The sequence below is a fragment of the Marmota flaviventris genome, chromosome 13 (genome assembly GCF_047511675.1).
Source record: "Marmota flaviventris isolate mMarFla1 chromosome 13, mMarFla1.hap1, whole genome shotgun sequence".
Classification (NCBI taxonomy): Eukaryota; Metazoa; Chordata; class Mammalia; order Rodentia; family Sciuridae; genus Marmota; species Marmota flaviventris.
The window spans coordinates 44,035,741-44,053,411 of record NC_092510.1 but is presented as its reverse complement, the minus strand read 5'-3'; the positions used below and the strand labels follow the sequence as shown (position 1 = coordinate 44,053,411).

Genomic DNA, 17,671 nt, shown 5'->3' with positions numbered 1-17,671 from the left:
GCTAAAGTTGGCTTTAGTTGTCAACTCAGATGCTGGTGACCTTCCAGCCCCTCTTTCTGCATATACATGCGTGCATGTAACCATTTTTATATGCATGCATGTATATGTTTCTGTGTTGATCTTATGCATGATATTTGTGTATTGTTAGTTTGTAGATAGTTTTCGTGGGGCCCTTGTAGGTCTGAATCCACTTTTGTATGAATGTGTCTAAGTTATCAATGATTAAACTAAATAAATTCTTCTGTGCATACACACACCATACTTGTATGGTCTGTATTATCCACAGCTTTTCTTTGTTTTGTTTTTGAACGGTCCACAATATGTTTCAGTTGTTTAATTGTGTCTGTACTGTGCATGTGATGTGTTTAGCAAGCCACTTTCTTCTTGCCTTGTATATGTTACCATCTTCCCTTGTGTTTTATTCCAGTTCGCCGTGTCCCACCAAGATTCTCTATCCCACCCACTAATCATGAAATCATGCCAGGTGGAAGTGTTAATATCACCTGTGTGGCAGTGGGGTCACCAATGCCTTATGTGAAGTGGATGTTGGGGGCAGAAGATCTGACACCTGAAGATGATATGCCAATAGGAAGAAATGTCCTAGAACTGAATGATGTCAGACAGTCAGCAAATTACACCTGTGTTGCTATGTCCACACTGGGTGTCATTGAAGCAATAGCACAGATCACTGTCAAAGGTATGCTCAGTGAGTCAGGCATTGAAAATCTGGGTACACGAAAGGTACCTGATTAATGTCCCTAGAAAAACTGTTTTCAGAATTATGAATTAAATCAATTCATTTCTCTGTTTCAAATGTGTGGAACCTAATGGAATTATATAGTATACACATATCTAGATAAGCAAATTCTTTCTTAAAAATATTGGCTCACAGGCAGAGCACTTACCTAGCATGTGTGAGGCACTGCATTAGATTCTCAGCACTGCATCTAAATAAAGGTCCATTGACAACTTAAAGATATTGTCAAAATATTCAACAACAGGCAGCCCCAGGCACTAACCTGGCAGAGTCAGGAAAGCTAGACCTGGTTGATCATTATGGTAAGACTAGTTATTACCAGCCTCATACTAGTCTAAAGAGTTGATCAGAGTCCCAAGAAGAATCCAAACAAGTGTTGTTAAAAGTTTAAAGTTACATAAGAGAAGAAAAAGAGCATTGAAATTAGCATAAGCTAATAAGAGGAGCTCAAAGTTTTTGATGGACCATACCACAAAAATCAAATGAAGTAGCATTATCATCTGTTTTAGTTTTATCCTTCCACTTGTATAGATAAGTGCTCATAAAATTGTTTCTTCTAAATACAACTAAAACACTATCTCTGACTATTTTGAGTTTTAAAAAAATTGAATGTGTGGGAATATCAGTTGTTTTCTAGAAAACTAGGAAATGGGGTCATACTGAGGGTAACTTGTTTCTTGCAATGTCTAGAATTTTTGCAGAATGAACAAAAATTATCTTCCCTTTCTTGAAAGTATAATTTAAGAAAATGCAACACACATTATAATTGGCGTCATTATCTCCAACTGAGTATATATTTCAAATCTATGCCATGTAAAATCAATACTGTAATGTGAGAGTAAAAGTGCACATTATCAACATTTATTTTATTTTTTTGGTACTGGGAATCAAACCCAAGGGCATTTTAAAACTGAGCTATAGGCCCAGGCCTTTGTTTTTCTGTTTAATTTTTATTTTTAGACAGGATATTAACAAGATGCTGAGGTTGACCTTGAACTTGGAGTCCTCCTGCCTCAACACAATATTTACAGATATGCAGTATCTTGCCCAGCTATTTATTGTCACTTTAAAATAATGTATCATGTGTCCTTAAAATATTAACCATGCTCTTATTTATCCTACATTATAGATCCAAGACAATAAACACCACTTAGAAAAGCTAATGTCAGTTAATATTAGTAAATATAAGTTTATATAGTGATTTTTTTTACCTTAAATTCAGAAATACAGGGGAAATCTGGATTACTCAATTCTTTGAAAACTGTCAGGCCATAATATTTGAAGAAATGTCTTATTATTCTTAGAAAATTCCCTTGGCCAAATATTATCATTCTGTAGCTCTTAGAGTAATATATAAATATTAAATCACCTCTTTTCATAATAACCATTTGAATTTTAAATATTTGAAGGTTTGCTGAACACTTTAAAGAGTTCAAAAGCAGGAATCACAATACACTTATCTTTTCCACTTTTTTTGTTGTTGTTGTTTTTCTGACTCGTGCCAATTCTCTTCCCTTTCTACCTCAAAAATGAATAAAGCCTAAGGGTGAATCTCAAAGATAAAATAATGAATAAACCAAAATAAAAGGAAGAGTTTGAAGATAGAAGAATGAGTACTAACTCATTCCTCAGATATTTGACAATTCTCACTTAAAATCCTGCTCAGTGTGGGGCAGTCTTCTAGGTATGGGGAGTACAGCAGGAAGTTCACAGTACCAGCCTGTTTCTCTGGAAAATATTCCATTGCAGAGGTGTTGCAAGAGCCACACAATGATCTGCTTATATGAATGTTATCTTCCTGGTTTTCTCTAAAAAGTCTGCTGGTAGAATTCCCCTTTTGCAATCGTGGTCTATAGAAAAGCATTTAAAAAGAAGGCTACCATTATAGATGATTAATATCCTTAAACAAGAGCATTTTGAAGTTGTGTTCTGTGAAAAGGAGAAAATTGGATCTCTTAAAAGATGGACTTAAATGCAAATGTTTGTCATGTAGCTAATAGTCTCAGATACAGAACATAGAATTTTTATTATGTAGAATATGAATTTTTATTGACAAGAACATATTTTAGAAAATGACTTGTAAATATATCTTAATTTAGTTTCTTTATTTTTACAAATTACAAAAAAACCCCATTGATTTGAAATTACAATTCTTTTTAACCTCTAAATTTATTTTTTCTTTTCTCTTTTTGGGTAGTGCTGGGAATTGAGCCCAGGACCTCACACATGCCAGAGAAAGACTTAACCCTAACCCTATCTCAAAATTTGTAGGACAATTTTTGTAAAGCTCCTTATGACCTATGTTTGTAAAAGAATATGGAAACTTTTTTTCATAGCCATTCTATTTCAGTATATTCTACCTTTTGTTCTTTTTGAGTGTTGATACTTAGTTGTATAATTTGTTTGTTGAAGCAAAGGAGACTAGATAGTCAAGCTTTTGGTGTAAAAATACTAATAACTGCATCTACATTTTTTTGAGGATTACTAGATTAGCTCATTAATCTTCAGAGCAAACCCATGAAATAGTTACTCAGCTGTTTAATATAACTCCAGTAATGCAGTTTTCCCATTTTTCACATGAGAAAACCAAATCAAGGAGAGGTTAAGGAACATATCCAGGATCACTTAGCAAATCAGTCTTTGGATTTGGATACAAGCTCCAAAATATGCTGTCAAACCTTACTGGTAAAAATGAGATTTGCATTACCTGTGTATGTTTTACCACACTTCTGAACCACTTAGAAACTATCCTTTGCTTTAAGTTTATCTAATTAAATCCTCAGTAGATGCATAATTTTATCATTGCAATAACTAAGCTTGTTGATTCATGCAACATTGTGGAGAAGTCGGGTAGTCACTATGTTTTTTCTCCACCCAAGCCTTACCCAAACCTCCAGGAACTCCAGTAGTGACAGAGAGCACAGCCACGAGCATCACACTGACGTGGGACTCTGGGAACCCTGAGCCTGTCTCTTACTACATCATTCAGCATAAACCTAAAAATTCTGAGGAACCTTACAAAGAAATTGATGGGGTGGCAACCACACGCTACAGTGTTGCTGGACTAAGCCCCTACTCGGATTATGAATTCAGGGTTGTTGCTGTCAATAACATTGGGCGTGGACCTCCCAGTGAGCCTGTGCTAACACAGACCTCAGAGCAAGCACCATCCAGTGCCCCAAGGGATGTACAGGCACGGATGTTGAGCTCAACCACCATTTTGGTGCAGTGGAAGGAACCTGAGGAGCCAAATGGACAGATCCAAGGGTACAGAGTTTATTACACAATGGATCCTACTCAGCATGTCAACAACTGGATGAAACACAATGTAGCTGACAGCCAAATCACTACTATTGGCAACTTAGTGCCCCAGAAAACATACTCTGTCAAAGTCCTGGCTTTTACCTCAATTGGAGATGGTCCTCTTTCAAGCGACATACAAGTCATCACTCAGACAGGAGGTAAGTCAGGGTCAGGATGAGAAATGGGGCAGGAAGGAGGAGGTAGGGGTGAGAAGGTCACAAAGAAAGTATAATTTTAAGTTTTGAAAGTCAGGGCTTCAAATCCAGAAATTGTGATAAATGTCTAAAGAGGAATAGGCACAGATGCCTGAGAAATCAAAAACCATGTTAGACAGAGGTGTGTTTTAAGCATCATTTCTTTTTCATTTGTGTGAGAATAAGTTGAAGATTTTTCTGTATGAGATGATGAATGCCCTCTTCTTGCATCAATTCAAAATAAGAAAATTCTGCTACTTTGTACCAGTGCTTCTGGTAGAATGGTTTCCAGAAATTATTTAATTTGTATAAGATTAGGTGACTCAAGATAAACTTTAAACTAAAACTGTCCGGGGCCTTGGATATTTATGTGACTTTTGCTTTCCAGGAAGTTACTTTTTTAATAAAAATCAGTATTATTTGAATGGTTTGAAATTTTTTTTCCCTCGGTATGGTCCCCCGATAGATGAAAAAAGACAATTGAATTGGCAGAATCTCAGATCAGTTTTCTGGGGCCTTATTCACCCATTTTATGAGGTGCTAGAGTAAACACCAAACTATTTTATGGAGAAAATATTAGCCCTACCAGTGGTTTTACTTTTCTGAGAGGATATCAAACCTCTGAAATTTGACTCAAAGTAATCAGTTTTGCCTTGATCTGGGAGTATAAATTATCTTTCTTCTGAAGCTTATTCTTCAGCATCAGATACCTGCTCATTTGACTTCTTATTGTGTTGGCACCTTGTAAACATGCATTAATCTATGAGCATTTTGGCAGTTTGCCTTTGGCATGTTCTAGGAATCTGCACAGAACTGCATTATTGGAGATAGTATCTCTAATGTGTAGGTATAACTCACTGCTAATCTTGGCGATGGGTTAATACCTTCTCTCAGGTGTTAGAACTGGATAACACACTGTTATCTGGTTTCACTGGTACCTGTGTTTCATTGAGCCACAGACTTATTTTCGTGGCATGGAGTTATGAATCAAATGACTCAGAGTGTTCACTATTTGTCCTTGGCACACAGTATCTCAAAGCATATTTATAGCCGGCCTGGTTTTATTTCATTTTCAGAGTGTTATTTGGTTCTCTCTGGCTTGTTCATGGATTTACTGTTTTCACTACTACAGTGAACCCAAACTAACTATAAAAAGTGTTTTACTACAAATGTACCAAATATCATCCATGTCCCTTCCCCACTTGCCAATTGCAACTTGTTTGTATTTACTTGCTATATTAATATGCAGAGAAATATTATAGATTGATTTTATCATAAAAGCTTCTCATTAGAAAATGTAGAAATTTGTTGTTTTTTTTCTTTGACTAAAAGTAGTCATCTGAGATTATTTCTCATGATATTTTAGCTGATCGATGACCATTAAATGACTATAAGTAAGTATATAGGAGGTATATTCCACTTTAAGCTTTTTTAATTTTACAGCTGGGGGGGGATTGTTTTTGTTTTTGTTTATTTTAAACATCCTTGGTGCTTGAAACTCAAGCTCCCATTAGTTGGCTCTGTGAACTTGGAGAAGTTATTTCATGTGTTAATCAGCTTTCCATTACTATGACAAGAATGTCTGATATAAATAACTTAAAAAGAGGAAATGATTTTTTTTGGCTCATGGTATTAGAGGTTTAAGCTCATGGTCCGCTGTCTCCCTTGCTTTAGAATCTGTGCAGGGTGTCATGCTAGGGAGTTCACGAAGGAGCAAGGCTGTTCACCTTATGGTGGCCAGGAAATGGAGGAGAAAGAGAAGGTTCCAGCAGCTCCTTCAAAGGCATACAGCCAATGAATTTGACTTCCTTACACTAGGCTTCATACAGCCAATGAAATGACTTCCTTCCTAAAGGGTCTGCAGTCTCCATTAGCACCACCTATGTGGAATATGGGCCTTTCAGGGAGGATCTTTTTAAATTTACTTTGTTCATTTATCTATATGTGGTGCTGAGAATTGAACCCAGAGCCTTAACATATGCTAGGCAAGTGTTCTACCACTGAGCCACAACCCCAGCCCTCAGGGAGGATTTTAAGATCCAAACCATAATACATTCTCTCTGAATTTCAGTTATCTTTCCTATAATAATAAGCACCCTAGGCTGGGATTATGGATCAAAGGTAGAGCGCTTGCCTACCATGTGTGAGGCTCTGGGTTTGAACCTCAGCACGATAAAGATATTGTGCCCACCTATAACTAAAAAATAAATATTAAAAAAATAATAAGCAGCCTAAAGAATTTGGTGGTAGTGTTTGTCTTCTACGGCTGCTGTAACAAAGTGCCACATACTGAGTGGTTTATATGGTAGGAATCAGTTGTCTCAGTTCTAAGGCCTAGAAATCCAAAATCAAGTTTTCACTTCCTTCTGAGGGCTTTTAAGAAAATATATTTCATACCTTTCCCGTAACTTCTGCTGGTGTGAGGACAGTTCCCTGGCTTTGGAAACAACATCTGAGCTGTGTCTTCCTTTTCAGATGGTGTTCTCTTTATAAGCAAGTATGTGTTCAAACTTACTTTCTATAAGAACACCAATCATAATAGATAAGGACTCATCCTAATAGCCTCATATGAAATAACTAGAACTGCAATGATCACGTATTCGATATTGTCACTCTATAATGTTCTGTGCATTGAGACTTCAACATTGGAATTTTTTGGTATAGTTCTGTTATAGTTTAACTATACCAGAACTGTAAGTTAGATAATAGACAGAAATATGCTATAATTTAATTAGACAATAATAATAGTAATAACAATAATAACAACAGGTAATTTATAGACTGATCACGATGCTCAGAACTTACATATATTCTCAAGACACACACTTGGATAGATGTGCAATTATCATTTGATGATGAATAATTTTCCCAGATCAAAGAGGAGAAGAAGAAGATTTGGATACTTGTCTTCCATCATAAAGTTATTTAATGGAATAGAAAAATTTTAATGCAGGGACCCTGGAAATTTTTAACTATCATTATCTTTCAAATTAAGAATTTCCTAATGGCATAATTTTAGTGTTTTTGCCTAGTAGATGTTGAAAAAAATAGAGGCAGGAGAGAAAAACACAAATTATTATTTATGCCTTTAAGAATTACATGTAATTTATTTTTGAAATATTTGAGGTGGCTGTTAGATTATACTAGGTCAAAAGTTCATTGAAACATGGAGATACGAAAAAGTTTATCTGAGAGTTGTAGGAAGATTAGCTTTTTTGCTTTTTAATAAAAAGTTTGCTATACTCAGTCACTAAATTTGCTATAAGGTTTGTAACCACCAATTTAAACATAGAAATCTAGAGTATTGGGGCTGGGGTTGTGGCTCAATGGTAGAGTACTTGCCTAGCATGTGTGAGGCACTGGGTTCAATTCTCAGAACCACATATAAATAAATAAAAATAAAGTTCTATCAACAACTAAAAAAAAAAAAACATTTAAAAAATCTGCATTATTTTAAATCTTTATTTTCAAAAGACAGGAGGAGTTAGCTACCTATGAAACACATGTTTTCCTGAAAGTATATTAAACCAAAACATATAAATTCTCTGGACACATAAACATTGAATGACATACACTAATGTCTTCAGACACAGGTTGGTGAAAAATATGGAAGTGATGTTTAAACAGTACATTTCAATTTTTAAAAATATTACCAGCAGGCAAAATATAACACTGAATCAAAATTCACTGAAAGTAATATGATGAAAGGGGCAACTGAGTTGATGTGTTCTAAAGACTCTATTTTTGCAAGGTCTGATTTCACTTAATGGCACAATTTAGAAAATCAAGAGGAATGGGTCATGGATGTGTTAGAATGGTTCTCAATCTGTGTTTGACTCACTCTTTTTTACATTAAGATATTTCCAAGAACCTTCCATAATAGTCGTACCTTTTAATGCTCATTGATTGAGAAGATATATGATGACATAGTGACTTGTGCTTGCCAAGATCAATAGGCTAAGAAAGCCCTCCAAAATAGCTCACTGATTTGGTCTGTTCTATAGGCTTAATTAACAAAGGCCATTTGATGTTAGTGGACATCTGCCAAATACAATGATGTTAGTTCTGATGTAATTAATGCTGAGCTTCCCCTTTCTCTTTATTGCTGACTAGCTAATTCTTAGGATCATTGCTGTACAAGAACATAAAACTGTTATAAAATACTCCTGTAGAGAATATGAATATTTCCACAGCAATTTTATCTCTTCTAAGCCTGCAGAAATTTATAGTTCTAAAATGTGTGTGAATTTAAGTATGTTTTAATTACATATACACAAAAATGTGCATTTTTGATGACTTCTGTGCCTGACAGGTGCTCATTTCACTTTATTATCTTTAATTCCTCACACTTGCATTCTTAGTTTTGTTACAATAAGATTCAGAAGAAATAGCACTTGAGAACAAAGTGAGTTTAAGAGAAAGTCATCACTTTGGATCTCAAATGCTGATTGATAGAAATTGAGCAATGTTATAAATTTATTTGCAGTGTTTATAGAAGTATAGAAAATCAAAAAAGTTTATTTTGAAGTGCCCTCAACAAAACATTTCCCCACAAGGGTGAATGTTAGTAGGGTTGACTATATTAAAATAATCTTTAAATGATTTTAAAAATGAAAAGATTTTGGTTAAGATGATTATTTTCTAAAAATAAGGATCAATCTTTCAAATTTTCCATAAATCTAAATTTTGGCAAGACTGTCACTTCCAAGTAGTTTACCTTGAATAGATGGGGATATGTGGCCACTAAGGAGGAAAACATTTATATTGTGCTATGAAGGTGTACTCAATTTTAGAAAACACATTCAGGAAAGAAAGGGACAACCTGTCATTTTCTTATGTAAATAATAGGAATATTCTGTAACTATAGTTTACAGAAGAAGCACAAATAAAAGTCTGATAAAGAAATTTAACAAATTATACTTTAAATCTAATGCATTAAAGTAAATGATATTTATAGTAATTGAAAGTATTCTAAATCTTAGATCCCTTTGAACATTCTTCAGAAAGCATATCTTCTATACATTTTGTAGATTATTGGAAAAAGTCTACTGATATCCGTGGGTACACTTTCACATGATAGGCCTGGAAAAGATAAAGAATTGCATATAGTTACCATATAAACAGTGATATCAAATTTAAGTATTTTAAATTTGCTTAAAGTGCATTGTACATATTCTGGAAATTGGAAAAATACTAAAACACAGACTTTGACATTTATAAATACTGTGTTTTAGATTTCCACAAAGGTATAAATCATTACATTGGTTATGTCAACAGGCCATATAAGCGAACTAGAAAAACACTGCCTTCAAGTCATCAAAATTATGAGTCCAGTGTAACTGCTCCCTGAATCGTTTTAGCAATGAGTATAGGAGCACTGGATGTAAATACAACTGTAATAAAGTTTAACTTTTTCTTATTTATAGTTAATGACAGTTGGCAGTAAGATTTGTATAGATGCTTATGTGTTAAGTACCTGTTTTGTCAGTGGTATATGTATGGCACTTACAGATGACTCTTTGTTTTGAATTTGGTTTTACTACAACCATAATTCTGGCTGTTGCTTTTATTGTTATTATTATCATTTATCAATATGCTAGGTAAACACATTTTTAAATATGTACCTTGTTAAAGTATTAGCTCTTTTAGCAATAGTAGGTTTTCTAGTATCTTTGGTAATATTTCATATTTATAACATGTCAAGATAAAATTGTAGTTTAGCAATGTAATATGTGACAGGCTTTATCTGGAGATATTACCTACGTTTTACTCAAACATGGATCCCTTCTAATATATGAGCATTTCAAATGAAATAAAGGATTTTTCATGCATTTCTCAGTCTGTCTTCATCCTTCACTGAGTTGCCTTCAGATATTTATGTAGAATATAATTGTAGTAATAATCAACTACTTGACATTTATCAATAGGATTATAATCTCATTTTTAAGGACTTGACAGCTCATATTTTTATTTCCTTGTGGCTATTCAGTAAGTAATCAAGAAAGAGCACATGAATGTACAGGACATTGTGATTTTTAAAATGTGATTTTAAAGAAAAATTTGTACTGCATTTTCATTTTAGCTTTCCATATTTGATTGTACATTTTGCGCATGGTCAGTATTCTCACATCTTTTTAATGTGGAAAGATTATTTTCAATGTTCTAGATGCAGTCTGTTTATTTACTTTTAAGTTTCAAGGATCTCATATTTTTATCATATAATTGATGTTTAGTTAATCAGTGAGGGAAATGTTACAACACAGAAAAACTGGTAAATAAAGTACTCAGAGAAAAAAGTAGTAACTATAAAAGCAGTAACTATAAAATAATATAAATTGATCACCACACAATAATCTTGGGTGACTTTACTACACCTCTCTCACCACTGGATAGATATTCAAAACAAAAGTTGAATAAAGAATCTATAGAACTCAATAATATAATCAATAACTTAGAGTTAACTGACAGATATAGAATATTTCAACCTGCATCATGCGGATATACTTTCTTCTCAGCAGCACATAGATTCTTCTCTAAAATAGACTATATACTATGCCACAAAGCAACTCTTAGCAAATACAGAAAAGTAGAGATACTACTATGTATTTTATCAGATCATAATGGAATGAAACTGGAAATCAATGACAAAATAAAAAATAAAAATTATTCCAACACCTGGAGACTAAACAATATGCTACTGAATGAACAATGTGTTTTTGCAGAAGACATCAAAGAGGAGATTGAAAAATTCTTAGAGGTAAATGAGATCATAGACACAACATATTGAAATCTATGGGACACTATGAAAGCAGTTCTAAGAGGAAAGTTTATTGCATGGAGTTCATTCTTTAAAAGAAGAAAAAGTCAACAAATAAATGACTCATAGTGGGGTAGGGAGGGGGAGCATGGGAAGAATAGATGAATTCTAGATAGAGAAGAAGGGTGGGAGGGAAAGGGAGAGGGCAGGGGATTAGCAAGGATGGTGGAATGTGATGGACATCATTATCTGAAATACATGTATGAAGACACAAATTGGGTGTCAACATACTTTATATACAAACAGATATGAAAAATTGTGGCATATATGTTTAGTAAGAATTGTAATGCAAAAAAAAGTACATGTAAAAAGACAAAAAAATGAAGTAGGAATTATAAAAGAATACAAATAAATGTAAAGTTTAAAGACTGGGAGCTTAAGATACACATATGTATATAAATATGCAAGACTGAGATCATAAGGGATATGTAAATAGGCATATAAGTAAGTTTATATATAAATGTTCATAATTATGTATATGTTTTATATAAATATATATAAATACATATAAAACATATAAAGAAAAGCATGAGTATTAATGTAAAACAGAACCTCTGTAGCTTTAGTGTTTGGTATAATAATTCAGTTGACTGATGAAGAAACTATTTGTAGTGTCTCCCAAATGGTGCTAAGAAACCAAATGTGAAAGTCTGGAGTCCTCTAAAGTGTTTTCCTGTATATCTATATTATGATCATTAAGACTACTTTGTAAGTAAAAATATATATCCATTCATTTGACAATCTTTGTTTTTTTCTTGAGTACTCAGTTTTATGTTAGTTGTTTCCAATATAACAAAATGCCAATGAATGAAATCTTTATGTAGATCTTCAATTCCCAAGAAAGTTTGAGTAGCCCTCAATCCTCATATAATAAAGATAATTTAAGCCATTTGATCCATATGCTGAATTTAGTCTACAGACAAATTTTACCCTATGCAGTTTTTTTCAAAATTAATTAATAATAAATCATTAAAAATTGGAAAATTTTACCTACAAGATTTCTTAGCAATTTCTGTTGGAAAAAAAAAAAATCAGACGGTGGGGAAAACTTGACTCATGTTGTACAAGGCAGACACCTGCAGGCACTGAATTTGATCTGTTATCCCTGTTCAGGTGAGGAAGCTACTCTCCTGTTGGTTTGAGGCCCCATATAGTATGTTTACTCATCTAATTATTTGCCTGATACCTCTAGGCAGGTATGTTTCCACTACAAGCTTAAAATCTAATAAATGATTTTTCTCTCTAAACCTCTGCATGTTAGATAGAGAATCTTAACATCAATTCATCTAGTCAACAATTACTTTGTCCAAGAGTAAAACAAAACAGAAATGACGGTTCACCCTCTGAGACTTTGATATGCTCATTTAATTCATTATTAAGAAGGAAGGGACTCCTAATAGAACCAAACAGAAGGTTGGACGAAGCTTGTGTCACTAAATAAGAATGAAACATTGAGACTAACTACGAATTTATTCAAGACAAATTAAAAACAAAAAGTAAACAGTTTAAGTAAGAAAAAACTTAATTAGGTTTCCAAGATGTTTTCAATCAGTGTCAGTTTATTATTAGCATTGGACAGGGAGGAAATTCATAAAAAACCCTTTGTTTTCTTGAGAGTAGCCCTTCAATATTGTACATGGTTCTAATACTTGACATTATACTGTATTCCACTTTGGTTTGAGTGATGAGTTAACACAGGCTTTCTTTCCCAGAATTGTATAAATTACAGGAAATAAAAAAATAAAAGTAGAGAAATATGAGTAGCTACACATACATGATTGTTTGTGTATTTTTAGACTGAAAAACTCTTTCGTCATCTAGATATTATAATCCAATCATAATTTTCCCATCTGATTCTTCCTGGCTTCCTTTGTTGGTCCTGTTGTTGCCTTTGGTAATTCTCTTTTAGAAATTATATTTATATATATACACACACATACACACACATTTATTTATTTATTTATTTATCTTTATTTATTTGGTGATTTGCCTATTTTTAATTCCCCTTTGTTTCTTTCTCTTGCTCTTTGATATTCTATCTTTTATCTTTTCCTCTCAATTCGAATGATTGTCTTAGGTTACCCTCTGGGGACATACTTGAAAAAAAAAATTTGATACACTGTTCAGAAAATAAGTTCCTGGAGGCAACAAATTAATGAGAAATCACAAGGCTTGTGATAGAAGATAAGGAAGGCAAATAGAAATATAAGACACTGATTATTTGTGGCTACATCAGTACAAACATGAGTGTGTCCCTGAACCCTATGGAGTACACACAGATGTAGGCTGACAAACAGGCGGAGGAATAGAATAGTCACCAGGGACCCCAGTAATCACTCTGAGACCCCTTTAGATTTATAATCTCTAAATGAAGGGCTTCTATTTATCCCCCCCCTTAGTCAGACTACAGAGACATGGCTGTAAAAAGAAAATGAACAATATATATCTGTGTATATTTTTTCTACAAAATGATACTTCAAGCATTATTTTAAAAGTTATATTTTAGCTAAAAATTATATTAGTTTATATATGTGTCTTAGAATGTTTATGCCTACCTTGCCAGAAAGCATACTTTAGAACTTCTTTCCCTTCTGATGTGAAGTATTTTTCTTTTAATAAAATACACATGGAATTCTCACGTGAACTTGTGGGGAGTTGGACATATGTTCAGGTCTTGCATATAGAAACACAACATAATATCCACGGCATTGGTTAAAATACTTAGTAATTGCCAAGGCCCGTGCCAATCATAGCCAATCAGCAGAAATCATTGAAGAGCACTTTAATATACTTAGATGTGTTAGTAATACCTTGACATACATCAGTTTTATGTTTAATGGATAGGGAACCATAAGATGGTTAGATATTGACTAGGAAGTTTGGGTTAGTAAAACTTCCTTGAATAAGGTGCCATAAACTGAACACACTTCCTGTTCTCATTAATTCTGATAGGTGGCTTTACTAAATTATATCTATTACATAGATTATGTGACTAATGTGAGAATTATAGAAAACCTCTGTTACCATGCCACTACAAGAACTATTATGTTTGTATTGTGTCTAATGCATTAAACATTTTAAAAATAATTTAAGAGAAGTAGTTATAATTAATGGTGTGTTTTTTTTTTCATTTCTCCATTTTCATCTCTTTCAAAATGTGAGTTGGTAAGAAAAATACTAGGTGATTCTTGGTTTCCTGTAGTTTGTTAATGGAATAAAGGCGAGATTTTTGTAAACCTAACTGGAAATATGCTTGAATAATACATGTAGTGCTAAACAGATTCAGTTTCCCTGAGTTGTAAGTAACAACTTTTATGGATTTAGCACTTGTTTTAAATATTGCAACATGGCACTGTGTAAGTAATCTCATTTCTTACAATAGTATTAAAAGTTTATAATTTTATTATCCTTAAAATTGAATCCAGAGACATACATACATAATATACTTTTAAATCCTCCTGCATCTGTGTATATATTAAACTGCGTATAAGGACAAGGATAGTATTTATCACGTTCTTGAGCTTTGGAGGGACAAAAATGAGCTGTACACAAAGAGGTTAATTTGGACAGTACAAGTCATCCAGGTCTCATGAAGCTTATTATGCAGGTAGATGTATTTTGAAGGTTTAGGTGGATGTGCTGGGGAAGGCTTTGTGACTACTCATGGTGATGGTGAGTTCAATCCTTTGTCTCCCTATTTTTAGTACCAGGACAGCCACTGAACTTCAAAGCAGAACCTGAGTCTGAAACAAGCATTTTGCTGTCCTGGACACCTCCACGTTCTGATACCATCGCCAGCTATGAACTGGTCTACAAGGATGGAGAGCACGGTGAGGAGGTAAGACCATGCTTCTCACCTTCATTGTTATTTGTTGCCTTGGGGCCTCTGCTTTACCTCCATGGACTTGTTGAGGGTCTTGGTCAGACAAGGTCCTGTAGAGGACCTTCATGGAGAAAAATTATTCATTATCAGAGGAACTTGACTTAGAAAAAAAGGTTGTGGGGGCAGAAATGTTTTGGGGAAGAAAAACAAAATCATTGCTCCTACTGGAATGCTTTTCCATTTAGGTTTCCAAGATTCATATTACAGAGGTAAAGGTCAGAGAAGAATAGATAGCCATAAGACTTGGGGACTTCCTTTATCTTTTATATTATTTATATCAATGTGGAGTTACATGATTGAATGAGTTCTGTACACTAATAAAAGTCACTGAAGAAATGGATTTGTTCATTTGTCCAGACTGGTTTTAGAGAAAGATGACCCATAGTAAATGTTTATTAGTACACTAAAAAGTATTTGATATGAATATGTATGTGTGTGTGTGTAAAGGTGTTAGTATGCTGTGCAACTACAATGATAGTGGATTATTGAAAGTGTGAACCAAAAGTCAATACAATGAGTACTTATATTAACTGACCCTGTACTAAGAGTTTCGCATCTTAATTCATTTAAGAATATTGTGGATGCTTAAATGTTGGCACACCTTCTGTGCTTTACAAATTTTAGGGAATTTTTTTCTTGTTTAATGAATCTAAAATTTTTGAGAGCTTTCATATTTGCAAGCCAGAATACCCTAGGGATGTTTACTTTAGTTTTATATTTGAATTCCCCTTGACTATTTGTTTGTGTGACTAGCAAACACTATTTGATAAAAGCCTTAAGATAATTTATGCCATTACTAGATTACATGTTTGCTTGCATTTTAAAGTTTACTACAGGCTAGTGTTCAATCCAAGGTTGATTACTCATGGACAACTATATTTTTTCTAAAATTCATTGGAAAATTTTAAGCATAAAATGTAACAGATGTAGCCTTTCAATCAAAGAAATCTTATTTCAAATCTCTCTTGATAATGTTAAAATATATAAAGTTTGAATATGTATGTTTTCTATATGTAGGTTTTATATTCATAAAAAGGAAGTTCTCATTATTTTGAATGAACCTGGAGTGGTGATATGGTTTCAATGAAAATTATTCAACTTCCTTTAGTGACTAATGTCTGATGTTTATCTTATTAGAACTTGGGGAATTCTTATCTCTTTTGTGGCAAAATCTTGTATATTGTGTTGGTAGTTAACTGTTGCTACTTCTGGTTATATTTTTTTATCCCCCTGTTTAGACTGTAGAAAGTTATGTATGGGAGAAGATGCCACAGGTTTGGCATCTTCTATTATTGAGGCAGGTGTCACTTTCTCTTGTGGTTTGTGTCACAGCAACATACATATCTTTTGAGTAGAACACATTCCTGAGTGTCAGCCTCTCAGTCTGCCTCTTATCTGATGGATTTGCATAACATTGCTGACATTAGAAATACCTCAGGCTTTGGTTATTCCATGCTTTACTTATCTTTTAAAGAAACTTGCTTTTTAAACCATGACATTTTTATTATATAATAAAAATATAGTCCTTGATGCTCACTTCGGATTCTTTTTGTGCTATTTTGATAACATCATAATTCTGATGATAGAGTCTAATGTTACAGTGTGATTAAAAAACATTCGCATGAATCTTGTGCATGGGGGGAGGTGGGGTGGGGCTGTGGGGATGGGAAGGACAGTAGAATGAGATCAACATCAGTACCCTATATACATATATGATTTCATGACTGGTGAGACTATGCACCGTGTACAGCCAGAGGAATGAGAAGTTATGCTCCATTTGTGTACAGTGTGTCAAAATACATTCTACTGTCATGTATAACTGATTAGAACAAATTTAAAAATTTTAAAAAACAATAACAACAAAAAATAATTTGCATGAATCTTAACGAAGATGATCAAATACTCTTATTACTCATAGCAACGAATTACCATCGAGCCAGGGACATCATACAGGCTACAGGGGTTGAGACCAAACAGCCTGTACTACTTCCGTCTGTCTGCACGCTCTCCTCAAGGCCTCGGTGCTTCGACGGCTGAAATATCAGCCAGAACCATGCAATCAAGTAGGTGTCTCTCTTTGTTTATTTTCTGCCCTTTTTTTTATTCACTAGGACATATTTCTGGCATTTGGCTCTACCAACAAAACATCCCTGCTAATGTGGTAACATAGCCAGTTATCTATGTGATCATAAGCATCTCATGATGATTTTATGTTGTTTTCAAACTTGATCCAAATAAAAGAATTCCTGTCCTCAATGGAAAGTGTTTGAGAGAAGTTAGTAGACCTCCACAGGTAAAAAGAAAGTGAAAGCAGATTAGGCACAAAGGAATGAATTATAGGGCCATAAGGCAAAACTGAGATTGTGAACACTGCAAAATAGTCAGAAAAGGGAAGAGCAAACTAAAGATGGAGCGAAATACACAGCTTTCATCTCTTTAAAGCACATAAGTTTTACCTGTGCTAAGAAACAAGGCATTATTTCAGTATCTGTTCCTACTCAGAAGAAAAGCTCAATCAACTCTTACGACTAGTTTCTTATTAAATCTGTAAGTAGTACATTTGGAAATTGGGAACGGACATAGAAAATCTGTATTCAGAGAAACTGAATAAAACCAGAAGGACCACAAGAACATTTGTAATCCTAAATTGTATTTTGTTTCCTTGGGTTTGAATTCTTTTTGGAATTTTTACCCTTAAGCACAGTTTTCTTTATGAT

The 17,671-nt window shown here is 33.8% G+C and overlaps 1 protein-coding gene across 1 annotated transcript in view; it reads left to right on the top strand.

Moving 5' to 3' along the window:
- Window positions 1-17,671, top strand: part of Ptprd (protein tyrosine phosphatase receptor type D) — a 380,695-nt gene that overhangs the window by 198,807 nt on the left and 164,217 nt on the right. Inside the window, exons 9-12 of the mRNA XM_071600638.1 lie at window positions 428-697; window positions 3,637-4,218; window positions 14,776-14,909; window positions 16,873-17,017. Of these exons, the coding sequence (XP_071456739.1) occupies window positions 428-697; window positions 3,637-4,218; window positions 14,776-14,909; window positions 16,873-17,017 (1,131 nt within the window). The remainder of the gene's footprint in view (window positions 1-427; window positions 698-3,636; window positions 4,219-14,775; window positions 14,910-16,872; window positions 17,018-17,671) is intronic.